Below are 14,406 nucleotides of genomic sequence, written 5' to 3' on the forward strand. Positions count from 1 at the left end.
GGCTTCCCTGGCTCAGCAGACCAGTAGGCAGAGTATCTCGGTCTTACTTTTAGTAGTTTTGAGGTCTGTGAGATAACTTCCTCTCGTGTATGAGCTCCAAAGTCCTCTTCAGGGGTTCAGGCTTTGTCTCCTGTCCCTCAGAGCTTTTCTCAGAGCCCTGGCTGTAAACAGCCATCATCATACTAGCAGCTCAGAAATTTACTTAAACACTTATTTTCCTTCTTGCTCTTAATATCCTAAGAGATTTCACTGGTGTCTGTCTTTCTGTCACGTACCTGCATGTGCTTATTCTGTGACTGTATGTCTCTGGAGCGGCTACCACAAGCACAGTTGGCTAAGGTTCTGTGTTTTACAACAGGTAGAAAACACAATAAGATGGAGGGTGCGCCGAGATGAGGAGGGAAATGAAGTTAAAGAGAGCAACGCTCGGATAGTCAAGTGGTCTGATGGAAGGTGAGTGCCCCGACCCGACTCAGGGGCCAGCTCTTGTTAGAGCCTCTGCATTAGTTACTGCTTGTGATTGCCTAGAAAACCCGGGAGAATGACAGCTGGAGGCTGTCCAGGCTGGTGGGAGACAGTAAACTAGCGTAAGTGTGGAATCTTAAGCCCTCCCTTCAGCCTATTGCATACTAGTCACAGTGTGAGGAAAAGTGTCCTTCACTGGGACTCAGGTAGAGGCGGGCCTGAATCCCAGCAGGTGTGACTTCAGGGAAGTCATGTTTTTCATCACGGTGTCTTTCCTCCTGTGTTTTGTATAAAGAGGGAAACAGTAGTTGGATCACATTTTCAGGAAAGTAAAGCTGTAGAGTGAAAGCCTTTAGATGTTAACTGGTTTGGTTTTTTTTTGGTTTGTTTTTTTCTCTTCAGCATGTCCCTGCATTTAGGGAATGAAGTGTTCGATGTATACAAAGCCCCACTGCAGGGTGACCACAACCATCTTTTTATAAGACAAGGGACTGGGCTGCAGGGACAGGCTGTCTTTAAAACGAAGCTCACCTTCAGGTAAGTGCTCCTAGGAAAGTCGTTTGGTTTTTGATGCCTGCTCCCTGTGATGGATGCCACAGCACAGGTCAGGAGCCAGTTCTTGGTTCTGGAAGCACAGCAGGGCTGCTTTTTCGGGAGCCAGGTCCTTCCAACCAGACGTACAGAGGCTGTGATGTAAGACAGAATGTTGTGTATTAGTTCTAGTGACCACGGTCCCTCCAGGAGAGTGGAAGTGCTTGTGTCTATGCTGGTCAAATGTAAAACTGACCCAGAGACAACTGGTAATTAGAGCCTGTGTATGCTACTGTTGGGAAAGGGAAAGCACTGAGCTGGGGGGTGTGAATACTGGGGCCGTCCACTGCCTAGTGCTGCTGTGTCCAGACCTTTGTGGGAATGTGTCCCCTGACAAACCGGAGCACCCTGGGCACTGTGAGGGCACTGTGCTTCTCCCTTTCCTGGGTGACATGTAATCTGTAGGGGGCACCAACTTTCGGAATTGTAGTGTTTAAACTAGGCTTGGGATCTGGCCTGCATCCATGGCTACTTGTGTGACCTTGGACAGCTTTCATTCTGTGGGATTACCTCATGTGGTAGCTGTGACAAGTCAGATGCAGGGTGACATGCCAAAAACAGTGTCCAAAACACTGCTTGAGCCTGGCTGTTTCCTGCCTCTGGTGGTCGTGCTGTTCCAGCTGCCTTCACCTCAGCTTTCTCTTTTTCACTTTTCCTGTCTCACTGAGCTAGAGAAAGGAAAGTCCACAGCCCTCTAAGTAGACTACTTGATTCAGTGGTCTGGCCTACTTCTTTGACTAGAAAGTGGCCGCAGTCTTTGTGGTTTTCTTATGAGGGTATGACTGGCTCAGACAGATGTTCATAAGCGGAATTGTGTTCATTTCCCACAGGCCTCACTCCACAGACAGTGCCACACACAGGAAGATGACCCTGTCACTTGCAGATAGGTGTTCAAAGACACAGAAGATCAGAATCTTACCAATGGCTGGTCGTGACCCTGAGTGCCAGCGCACAGAGATGATTAAGGTATGTTGGTTAAACTTCATCCAGGAATAGTTTTGTGTATTAAGAACAAACTATAGGGGCTGGAGAGATGGCTCAGAGGTTAAGAGCACGGACTGCTCTTCTAGAGGACCTGGGTTCAATTCCCAGCACCCACATGGCAGCTCACAGCTGTCTGTAACTCTAGTTCCAGAAGACCTGACATCCTCACCCAGACATACATGCAGGCACATAAAATTAAAAAAAAAAAAAAAAAAAAAATTTAAAGAAAGAAAAGAAGAATAGATTGTAGCCAGGTGGTGGTGCATGCCTTTAATCCCAGCACTTGGGAGGCAGGGGCAGGTGGATCTCTGTGAGTTTCAGGCCAGCCTGGTCTACAGAGTGAGTTCCAGGACAGCCAGGGCTACACAGAGAAAACCTATCTTGAAAAACAAATAAACAAAAAGAACAGATTGCCCAAACTGTGTTCATTATCTCTTGTTGGACATCCCTCCTTCTTCCAATGACATGGGCTAGGTTAATTTCATAAGCATTCATCAAGTGTAGTTACGTGGGGATCGTGATAAAATAGATGCAGGCTCTTGGGTTCTCCTCCAACAGGCTTGCGAGTTCCACAAAAACTGGTCACTGAAATGCCTGAGTTTTCACAAGTCAAGTCCCACTAATCACTACACTAGTCTGGCCTGTCAGAACTCGGTGGGCAGGCTCAGGAGGAGGCACAGCAGTCCAGTGAAGACGACCTAAAGCGGAGTCTGGCAGAGTTGCGTGAGTCTTGTTTGTGGTGCTGAGAATTAAACCTAGAGCCTCAGGCATTCTTGGATTGTGAGTTCTGGGCCAGCCTGGTGTATGCTAAGATCCTGTCAGAAAAGCAAGGCAAGAAATGTGCTCCACTTAAGCCTAACAACCCAAGTTTACCCCAGCACCCACATGGTGGGAGGATAAAACCAGCTCCCATAGCTGGCCTCCGACCTACCCCCCACCACCACCACACAAACAAAATAAACAAAATGAATTTTGAAAAAAGGTTTTGAGGCTAGAAAGTCCAGAACAAGGGAAGAGCAGCTGATGAGGGACTTCCTGCTGCATTCCAGCATGTTGGAAATCATGGTGATAGAGAGAGCAAGCTCGCTTCTGTAACGGCCAATCCCGTGACAACCCATCAGTCCGTTAACTTATCAGTTACGAATTAACTAACTAGCTAGGGATACAGTTTCCAACACATGAAATTGGGGTCACTCTCAAGCCACAGCAGCTGGTTGATTTGCTTTCTTCCAGAAAGAAGAGGAGCGCCTGAGGGCCTCCATCAGGAGGGAGTCCCAGCAGCGCCGGATGAGAGAGAAGCAGCACCAGCGGGGGCTGAGCGCCAGCTACCTCGAGCCTGACCGATACGATGAGGAGGAGGAAGGCGAGGAGTCCATCAGCCTGGCAGCCATTAAAAACCGATACAAAGGGGGCATTCGGGGTGAGTGGTGTAGACCCTCGTCCTGTGTGTCACCTTGCACAGGGGCTTACTGCCAGCCGTTGGACACTGAAAGAGTCAGTGTTACCGAGTGTCCCCTGCCAAGTCTCCGTGACGACGTTATTGTACACTGTTTGAGGCTGTCCTGGGAGGGTAGGACCTTCGTGACTCCCTTCCAGGTGGTTTGTGTTTGGAGGCTTTCGCGGACGGGTCCCTTGCCTGGCTGCTGGGCATTGGGGTTACAGGCAGGTGTACCTTGCAGATTTACCCCTTGACCTTCTGTTTCCAGTTTGAAAGGTTGATGGATTTTGCTTTTGTTTTGAGAAAGGGTCTCATTCTAGTTGAGGTTGTCCTCAAACTTTCAGCAATCCTCCTGCCTCAGCTTCTCTTGTGCTGATGTTCCAGGCATAAACCACCTTACTGAGCTGAGTTGCCAGGGATCAAGAGAGGCAGCGATTGGGAGCCCGTGGCGCCTTCTTTTGCCTCCCCGCCCGCTTTCTCTAAGCTGCGCTCTGCGGACCCCTCTGCTCGGTGTTCATTCGTGGTGCTCTCACTTACTCAGCACTCTGTTGGAATCCTACAGTGTTCAGACGAGACTGATGGCGCAGAGCGGTCTGCAACTCTAGTCCCAGGAAATCCAGTGCCCGCTTTTGGCCTCTGCACGCACTAGGCACACACATGGCACACAGACATACATGTAGATAAAACACCTACACATTAAATAAAATCAATAACATGTAGACAAAACACCCACACAGTAAATAAAATCAGTAATGTACTAAAAAAAGAAAAGCAGACTCAGAAGCATCCTGGATTACTGGAATCCTCCTGCCTCAGCTTCCCGAATGTGAGATTACAGGCATGTATCACCATGCCCAGCTAGTTGTGCCACTTTTTAACAGTGACGTTTGAAAGGCTCCATAACCTCTTAGAACTTGTCGTGTGTCATCTGGAATAAAACACCCTGCTGATGGTCGGTCCCTAGAACACCAGCTAAGGACTGAACCAGGAGTGCATTTGCTGCTGATTCCGGTGCATAGGAAATGAATGTTCCAAAAGCCACTTTGCAAACCTCATCAGCTCTGAGCAAGGAACTTCTCATTTCTGCAAGAAGAGAAAGGAGCTCTGCTGATGCTTTGGGTTGTGTGTGGCACCGGGTATAAAACTCAGGGCTTAGTGCATGTTAGGGACTGCTGTACCACTGGGCTTCATCCCAGCTCTTCCCTGGTTCACTCTGACAGCTTTGTTTTTCGGGTTTTTTTTTTTTTTTTTGTTTTTCGGAGCTGAGGACCAAACCCAGGACCTTGTGCTTGCTAGGCAAGCGCTCTACCGCTGAGCTAAATCCCCAACCCCACTCTGACAGCTTTGAAGACCACATATAAACCATATATACCATAGTATAAGGATGTGGACGAGCATGCATCCTGGCTTTGTCTGGGCTGAGTGATAGGTCTTATAAACACCTAAATTCCCCTTTATCTGACTTTTCTTGCAGGGCTTCATTTGGTCAGCTGACCTGTTATATCTTACCCATTTTTGAGAACTCAGTACAGCAGCCTTCTTCATTTTGCCAATGCTAATTCATTACAAAAATCTTAATTGTAACATTTTTAGTACAAAATATTAGAGATGCATTCAAGGATTATAGTATATAACATTCAGTTCACTGGAGAGTAAAACCAGGTAGATGCGTTCAGTGGTTCCCAGCATAGTACAGTACTCACCTAGCAAGGATGTAGGAAGCTGGGAGGCATTATATTTGGAAAGAATGGGTCTGGTTCATTTTAACATCTTTAAAACTGTTAGAAAAGTTAAACTGGGACTGAGGAGGCTCATTGCTAAAGCACTTGCCACACAAGCATGAGGACTGGAGCTCAGGTCCCCAGAACCTGTATGATCTGAGGACCTGTAATTCGGCTTTGGGAGGTAGAGGCAGGAAACCCCAGAGCAAGCTGGCTAGTGAGACTGGCCATATTGGTGAGCTCTAGGTTTGCTAGGTGAGACTGGCCATATTGGTGAGCTCTAGGTTTGATAGGTGAGACTGGCCATATCGGTGAGCTCTAGGTTTGATAGGAAGAGTCTGTCTTACTGAATGAGATGGAAGGACTGAGGATGATTCCTGACATCAACCTCAGGCCTCCACATGCATGTACACACATGTGCACCCTTGTGTACACACATGCATCACACACACTCAAGAAAATGGAACAAATAAAACTTATTTTGTTCCTCAGTGGAAAATGTACAGAGAGAAGAGAACTGGAGGTATTTATTGGAAGGGAAATTCAGGAATGAATAGGTAACTGTCTATGAAAATGATTCGGTCTAATTCCTTCGCTTTCAGAGGAACGGGCTAGAATCTACTCCTCAGACAGCGATGAGGGCTCGGAAGAGGACAAGGCGCAAAGATTACTCAAAGCAAAGAAACTCAACAGTGATGAGGTGAGCCGTGTGTACTGAATTCTAGGGTTATCTTGTGTTTAGGCCTTGGTTACTGGGATGACAAGGAGCTCTGAGACACATACAAAGGACTTCTCCACAAGGTCCTCGTCCACAAGCTGCACGGGGTGAGGCCCACATTTGTGTATATACTCACTCCATTCATGAGGCTCTGCCTTCGTCCTGTTTACTGTTGTGTGACAAAAACTTACCCTCAGGAGACACACAAGTCTACTCACTTCAGATAGGGAACCCATGACAGACCAAAGTACGGATCCCACCGAAGTCTAGTTTGGTGAACCAGTAAGTTCTTTGGGGATTACCTACAGGAATATGGGTGAGTGGTCACTTACAGGAGCAGAAATGACTCACAGACAGCTGCATCACCAAGGCCCACCCCAGCTAGGAACTAGGAGCACATTGCTCAGCCTGCAGGCAGCTCAACAGTTTGGAGAGTGTCCTTTCCAGGTGCCTCAGTTGGTCTAAAAGTCTTCTAGTAGCTCAGCTGGTTTCTACTTCTTCTGGCAACTGGTCTGGTCCCAGGGTCTCCTCACTTGTCCAGATCTTGGAGGTCTGTTCATCTCAGAGTCTTCTTTGTCCCTCAGTTTCAGGTTGTCTTGAGTGGAACTCTCAGCTTTTATTGTTTGCTCTGGCAGGGATGGGTGTAGTGAGTCTGGTCAGTTTTAGGTACTTCCTCAAGCTATTTTGAGTTGTTTACTTTCGTGGTGTAGGAACTTTCTGCAGACAGACTGTTTCAATCCTAGGAGGAGACTGTTAAACAAGCCAACCTTCCAAAAGCCCTTCTAACCTTGGGGGTTAGCATTTCAGCCTTTGAGGCAGACTTTAGCATCTCCTACTGTTTCTGCTGGCTGTATCTTATGGTGCCATATTTTTGTACGTTCTATGATGGAATGATTCTGATTGATTTACTGAGCTGAAAGCCATGCTGTTTTTTTCTTTAAGATTTATTTTTGTTTGTATGTGTGCACATGTATGTGGGTGCCCACAGGGGCCAGAAGAGGGCATCCAATCCCCTGGAGCTGGAGTTACAGGTTTGTAAGCCACCTGACATGGGTGTTGGGAACTGAAATTGGGTCCTTTGCTAGAGCAGCATGTGCTCTTACCCACTGTGCCTTCTCTCCAGTCCCTCCACAGGAATTTTTGATGCCTAGATTGATTAAGTTCTCCAAAGATGATTTTTGAGTTTGGGTTTGGGTTTGATTTTTGGAGTCTTCATGTAGTTCAGGCAGGCCTTGAACTCACTGTGTAGGGTGATCAACTTGAACTCCTGATCGTCCAACTAGGTCTGGCTGATTTGTACGTGTCTCTGCAAGGTGCCCTGGGCATCAGCCGCCTCGGACCCCCTGAAACTATAGTCTCAGATTGAGATCTTGCTGATTTGGCTGTGAAGCCTGACAACCAGGTTTGATCTGTGAAACTCACATAGTGGAAGGAGAGGGCTGGCCACCAGATTGCCCTCTGACCTCTGCACACATGTTGGAGTACATATGTACCCGTCACACACACATTCAACACAAATAAATACTTGGATTTTTCAGACTCCTGACTCAGAGAAACAGTGCCAGGCTTACATCCTGGTCCACTTTTACACTAAAGGCTTTGGCCCTCGTCTCCTGTTCTGCCCACCATGCAAGGCATAAAAGGCGGGGCTCATGATCGTAGGTCAGTGGTCTGAGGAGCAGCCTGCTTCAGTGCCCCACTGCTCTCGGCCTTCTTGCTTTCGCTTAGTTTTGGCCTCTGGTGATGCTTTTGTTTTAGTTTACCCATCATTATTTGCTGTTTTCAGTGAGAGGACTCTTCTAAGTACTGGTCTGCCATATTGCAGGAAATAGATATTTTCCTGTTTTTGCTTTTGAGCTATTTTAATTAGTTTGGGCTTTTATGAACTCTTTTCTCATGTGAAGCAAAATTATGTTCTCAGGTTAATGTTGATTACCACATTTAATATTTCGTGATGTTCTTGAGAGTAGCTTGTTATAGACAGAATTTGTTAATATTATTCTGCAACATATTTGTTGTGGATTAAATGAAATAACATCTTAATAGTGCGTTTACAGTGTGATGAACAGTTGGCAAATGGGGGCTGTCATCCAAGCAGATGCTTAATCCTTGGCAAGCAGAACCGTGAAAATTGAGAGGTGCCAAGGAACTATTTATTCCTAGTAAAAGATATGCCTGTCAGATCCTCGTGCTGCTGGCTGGGCTGGGAAAGTGCAAACTCTCCAGCTCTCTCTTACCGAAGCTCCTCTTTCCCATTGGTTCCCTGCAGCACTCTCTGGGTCGCTTTGTACCCTCCCTGCCTTCCCGGACAGCGAGTGTTTTCCCTCGGCCTCCAAGCCTTTGCTGCTGCCTCTTGTGGTGCCCGTGGGTGACAGTGACGAATTGAGAGGATCCCCCTGCTCTGTTTTGTACAACACCACCCCATCCCCAGGTTCTAGGAACCTGGCTATGCTTCTAAGATGTGGGGGAGCTTTTGGGTGTCAGGATACCCACATCAGGAGCCACTGCTATGCCAGAGTCAGCTTTGAGGGTGAGGGACAGGCTAGATTACCCAGGCATGGTGGATCATACCCATAGCCCCAGGTTTGGGAGGCTGAAGCAGGTGGCTACATAGTGAGTTCCTGGCCAGCTGTGCTGCCGAGTGAGACCCTGTCTCAGAACACAAAGGTGAAAAGAGAAGATTCTCATCAGCTGGATTGTTGAGTTTGGATACTGCCCATACCTGCCAGTTCCCATTTGCATGTCTTGGGGCAGGTCAGCTCACTTCCCCGAGTTGGTTCTTCTGGTGCATGGCATGCTCCTGCCTGGGAAAGTTACTGTACTATTGAAAACACAGATAGGAGTGTGGGAACAAAGTGACATCTAGCTTGACAGGAAATGCTGCCCTGCCTTCCCCAGCCTCACTGGAGAGCATGTCAAGGAGAGTGCTTTATCTAGCCCTTTCATTTCTACAAGTAAAACCTGCAGAAAGCTTCATTTCCTCCCTTAAAGACAGTGAAGCAGTGGGGACTGTCTGTGGCTCTGTTCCCCAGGGGGCTAGAAAGGGAAACACCACATTGAAAGGTTGAGATGGAGCTGGAAAGAAAGGCGTGGGAGGTCAAAGCTCTTTCTTATAGCAGGCTGCTTGCTGAGAAGTTAGAGGTCTGGTCCTCTCTCTCCCTTCTTCTGCCTCTCCTTTCTGGAACCCGCTAGCAGCCCTGCCTATGGCCCAGCCTATGAGCTGCCTGTGTCTGTAGGAACCTGTGCTATGACTACATTATTGAGCGTTAGTTCAGTCTTAATCTTTGGTTGTTTCACGCATGTATGGCGCAGGGATGTATTTCAGCTTTGTTCAGTAAGGCAGCATTCTGCATGCCTAGTTTCATGAGATAAGGTCGCCCTGAAGGCTCCCTTGTGGATCTGGGGGGTCTTGTGCTGTGCTTGCTTGCAGCTCCTGGGGAATCAGTGTTGTCAGGCGAACCACAGCTGTTTAGCCCTGGACTGGACCTGGCGCTGTTTGGGGGAGCCCTGACCTCAGGCTGTCACTGGACCCCTTCTTGGAGCTTTTAGAAAAATGTTATATATGTTTAGAAGTACCACGGCAGTTCTTTCAGCTACTCAAATCTAACCTCTAACATTAAAGAATTTTAGAGCTAGACACTGAACACTGTTTATGTGCAGTCATGTAATGTGTTTGCAAGATTCTTCGGTGGGAAGCAAAGTCAGTGTGGCCTTTGCTGACTGGGCTGGAGAGGATTTCGGTTTGCTCTAGGCTGCGGAGTGGGGAAGGAGAGGACTTGTCACACATCCTGTGGGTAGGAGCCTTCCAGTGGTATCGATGGGGTCCCTTCACTACCACCAGCTGGGATGTACATAGAAGAGCATTTAATGTCCTTGTATGGGTTCATAACTTGGAGCGAGCTCTCCTGTGGCTCTCCTAGTCTGTAGGAAAACATTGGGATAAAAAGGCAAGAAACAAGTGCTGACTGTCATCTTGTTCTCAGAGGGCCAGGCAAGGAGATCAGGAAAAACGTGGGCGTGCCAGGTTGCATTTTGCATCTCGAAACATTTTGTGGCCTTCCCTGACTAACTTTCAAGCCGTGTGTCTGTCCACTGAAGTTGTTTTTGTGGTGCTAGTGACCTGGTCCAGGGTCTCATCCTAAGCATGCAGCCTGCCTCTGGGCTGTGTAATCCAGCTTCATCATTTATGTGAAGGGTTGGTTTGTGATTCTGAAGTGTCAGCCAATGTCAGACTTTATTGAAGGGATGTTGACTTAAATGTGAAGCTGAATTCTGCCTGACAAGGTTGTTTCTTAGAAAACCTCCCGAGTTTTGTTACTATTAGAGGGTTGTACAGGATGAATTTCAGTTGTTTTAAAAGATTCTCTCTGCTTGTGTTTAGGCCTTTGATGTCTTTTAATATTTTCTCAAAAACCTTTATGATGTGAGTTTTGTTTTGTTTTGTTTAGTTTTTCGAGACAGGGTTTCTCTGTGTAGCTTTGGTGCCTGTCCTGGATCTCACTCTGTACACCAGGCTGGCCTCAAACTCACAGATCCGCCTGCCTCTGCCTCCCAAGTGCTGAGATTAAAGGAGTGTGCCACCATCGCCCGGCATGATGTGTATTTTTAATATGTTCAAACAAAAATTATTTAAATATTTTCTCAAAATTCTTTATGGTGTGGGTTTTAATTTAACCAAACAAAAATTATTTAAAAAATACTGAATTCTAGATAGGGAAAGGAAGTGGGACGATGAGAAAGGAGAGATCCTGTTGATATTGACTGGAGAAAATGTTCCAACGGGACAAGTGACTTCATTTTTAGATTAAGAAACCGTGTGCCTGTGAACGAAAGAGAAGAGAGGATAGAGTGTGTGTTTGGATGTATGTGTGCCATACCTGCCGAGCCATCTTGCTGGCCCAGGTGAAACTTCTTTGAGTCTTAACCTTTTCAAGGGCAGACCCCATTGCCCATATCCTTGTGGCTGTCTGTGCCTACAGTGACCCCACTGCCCATATCCTTGTGGCTCTCTGTCTGTGCCTACAGTGACCCCATTGCCCATATCCTTGTGGCTCTCTGTCTGTGCCTACAGTGACCCCACTGCCCATATCCTTGTGGCTCTCTGTCTGTGCCTACAGTGACCCCACTGCCCATATCCTTGTGGCTGTCTGTGCCTACAGTGACCCCATTGCCCATACCCTTGTGGCTCTCTGTCTGTGCCTACAGTGACCCCACTGCCCATATCCTTGTGGCTGTCTGTTGCTAGAGTTTTCCTGCCTGGCCCACAGTCAGGACAAATCTCTCTCACCCGCCAGTCCCAAGTCGCTCAAACCCGATCAAGTAAACACAGAGACTTATATTGGTTACAAACTGTATGGCCGTGGCAGGCTTCTTGCTAACTGTTCTTACAGCTTAAATTAATCCATCTCCATTAATCTATACCTTGCCACATGGCTCGTGACTTACCGGCATCTTCCCAGGCGGCTTGTCATCATGGCGGCTCACAGTGTGTCTCCCCCTCAGCCTTCTACTTCCCTTCTCTATTCTCCTCCTTGTCCCGCCTATACTTCCTGCCTGGCCACGGGCCAATCAGTGATTTATTCATTGACCAATCAGCAACACATTTGACATACAGACCATCCCACAGCACCTCCCCTTTTCTTTTCTTAAAAAGGAAGGTTTTAACCTTTACACATCTCCAAAGTCAGCTTGGTATATTTGGGAATTTGGGCGTAGCTTCTCTTACTACTTCCTGCTGGAGAGGGGCGCTGTATCTTCTGGGGAAACAAAGAAAATTTTAGGATCATGGAGTAGTCCGTGAGGCTGTATCATCTGAGCCAGTTGCCTTGAAACGGTTCTGGATGTTGGATCATCTGGGCCATGGTGTCATCGGAGACCTTTCAGGGGGTCTTGGCTGGTCAAACCTGATGTATCTTACTCTGGAACAAATCCATAGTCTCTTGCTTTCTGTGGAAACAAAAGAGACTCTTTTCCAAAGCAACATATCCTTACATCCAAATTTTGAAGTCAAAGTATCTTTAAAATATACATACTGGTTTAACTCAGCTTCCTTTACAATCAAATATCTCTCTGTAGTTAAGAATCCCAAAGACAACACAATCCAGACTCTCTGTGTAATAGTCATCTCTACGTGGCTATTTTTTATATTAATTTTACTGTCTCTTTAAAGACTTTATTTTTTAAAACTATGTATTTGTTTTTATACTGTATATATCACCTTTTTTTTTTAAGCCTACGTATATTTTACACACATTGTAAACTATTACATCTGAATCTGTCTTATTGTGAATCTATTGCTTTAAGCTGCAGCAGCTATGGCTGCTGGCTCCGCCCACCGCAGCTTCCCAACATGGCGTGGTACTTTACCACCAGCTCTGGGAGCTATCGTGGGTCTATGCTTTTATCCAAGCAGCGTGTAGCCCAGAAACCTCTTTTTTTTTGTTTTGTACTAGCAAAGGCTAAATCCACAATGTAGCTTAATGTGCCACTTGCAGAGGCCTCATTCCCGCCATACTGCAGGTCGAGCGCGCACGCCAGCAAGGGTGCCAGTAGCTCAAACCGGACACCAGCAACCCGCCAGTAGCTCAAACCGGCAGCTGCCGCTCATTTGAGAGAGACAATTAGGAACTGTTTTTCGCTCCGTTTTAGAATCTTTTTTCTCAGGTTTTAGGTGGAAACTCTTGCCACCACGTTGGACGCCATTTGTTGCTAGAGTTTTCCTGCCTGGCCCACAGTCAGGACAAATCTCTCTCACCCGCCAGTCCCAAGTCGCTCAAACCCGATCAAGTAAACACAGAGACTTATATTGGTTACAAACTGTATGGCCGTGGCAGGCTTCTTGCTAACTGTTCTTACAGCTTAAATTAATCCATCTCCATTAATCTATACCTTGCCACATGGCTCGTGACTTACCGGCATCTTCCCAGGCGGCTTGTCATCATGGCGGCTCACAGTGTGTCTCCCCCTCAGCCTTCTACTTCCCTTCTCTATTCTCCTCCTTGTCCCGCCTATACTTCCTGCCTGGCCACGGGCCAATCAGTGATTTATTTATTGACCAATCAGCAACACATTTGACATACAGACCATCCCACAGCAGCTGTCTGTGCCTACAGTGACCCCACTGCCCATATCCTTGTGGCTGTCTGTCTGTGCCTACAGTGACCCCATTGCCCATATCCTTGTGGCTGGCTGTCTGTGCCTACAGTGACCCCATTGCCCATATCCTTGTGGCTGGCTGGCTGTGCCTACAGTGACCCCACTGCCCATATCCTTGTGGCTGGCTGTCTGTGCCTACAGTGACCCCATTGCCCATATCCTTGTGGCTGGCTGTGTGTGCCTACAGTGACCCCATTGCCCATATCCTTGTGGCTGGCTGTCTGTGCCTACAGTGACCCCATTGCCCATACCCTTGTGGCTGTCTGTGCCCACAGTGGTTTCCCTGTACAAGACAATCTGCTGGACTGGAACTCTGCAAAGTTGTCTTATTTTTTTTTTTTACTATTTATTTGTTTGTTTGAGACAGAATCCTACTTATAGACTTAGCTGGGCTGGAACTCACTCTGTAGACCAGGCTTGTCTGTACCTCACAGAGATCTGCCTGCCTCTGCCTCCTGAGTGCTGGAATCAAGCGTGTACCACCATGCCCTGCATTTTTTTTTTCAGTAAAAATCTGGACAGGCCCACGCTGAGCTCCCTGTATCATTCCACTTTTTAGTGTATGTGCTGCCGAAACGAGCCCTTGCAAGATCTTCTTTTAAGTTACTTTAGTAGAGAATCATTCAACTCGGATAAACTTCCATAGAAATGTTCTCTTTGGACTTTGAGACTGTAAAATATTTTTATTTGTTTAGGAAGGTGAATCTTCTGGAAAGAGGAAAGCCGAAGATGATGATAAAGCCAATAAAAAGCACAAGAAGTATGTGATCAGTGACGAAGAGGAGGAGGATGACTGAAGTACAAACTGTGACTGCATTTTATATATTTATTGTACAGCTTGTCTATAAATATGATGTAAACATGAGTTATTTTCATTGAGATTAATTGATTTGTGTTTGTGAAAATTTAATTGTAATAAAACATTTTAAAGCAAGTTCCTATGCTTAAGAAATCTGCTTTTCCAAGGGGCGGGGGAGCAAGCTGATTTCACAAGCATTTTACAGAGTCCAGGTTTGGGGATTTCTGCTGCTTTTTGTCACCCCATCCTCTCTTCCCACACAAAGTTGCCTCCTGGTATGGCTAGGGCAAGACAGAGCAAGGCGCTCTCCTCCACACAGAGTTCATAGAGGACAAGAAAATCCCCCAGTAATTAGTTTCCTTGGTCTGCCCTAACAGAGGATCACCAAGTTGGTTGGCTTAAAACAGTAAAACCTGGGCTGGAGAGATGGCTCAGTGGTTCGATTTTCAGCACCCACATGGTGGCTCACAACCATCTGTGACCTTTGTCCCAGGGAATCCTGTGCCTTCTTCTGGTCTCCTTGGACACCAGACAT

General features: G+C 46.9%; 1 protein-coding gene across 2 annotated transcripts in view; it reads left to right on the forward strand.

The window, feature by feature from the left end:
• The window catches only part of Leo1 (LEO1 homolog, Paf1/RNA polymerase II complex component), a 29,388-nt gene extending 15,382 nt beyond the window's left edge, over positions 1-14,006 (forward strand). The window contains exons 7-12 of one of the 2 annotated variants that reach the window (XM_052714543.1): positions 359-453; positions 868-1,002; positions 1,887-2,022; positions 3,274-3,460; positions 5,802-5,899; positions 13,772-13,840. In XM_052714543.1, coding sequence (XP_052570503.1) covers positions 359-453; positions 868-1,002; positions 1,887-2,022; positions 3,274-3,460; positions 5,802-5,899; positions 13,772-13,840 — 720 coding nt within the window. Of the gene's footprint in view, positions 1-358; positions 454-867; positions 1,003-1,886; positions 2,023-3,273; positions 3,461-5,801; positions 5,900-13,767 lie in introns of both variants that reach the window. The other variant, XM_052714533.1, reaches the window with a different exon arrangement.
• Positions 14,007-14,406: the final 400 nt, after the last annotated feature.

This window comes from Peromyscus californicus, unplaced genomic scaffold (assembly GCF_007827085.1).
Source record: "Peromyscus californicus insignis strain IS unplaced genomic scaffold, ASM782708v3 Scaffold_11__1_contigs__length_118956290, whole genome shotgun sequence".
Classification (NCBI taxonomy): domain Eukaryota; kingdom Metazoa; phylum Chordata; class Mammalia; order Rodentia; family Cricetidae; genus Peromyscus; species Peromyscus californicus.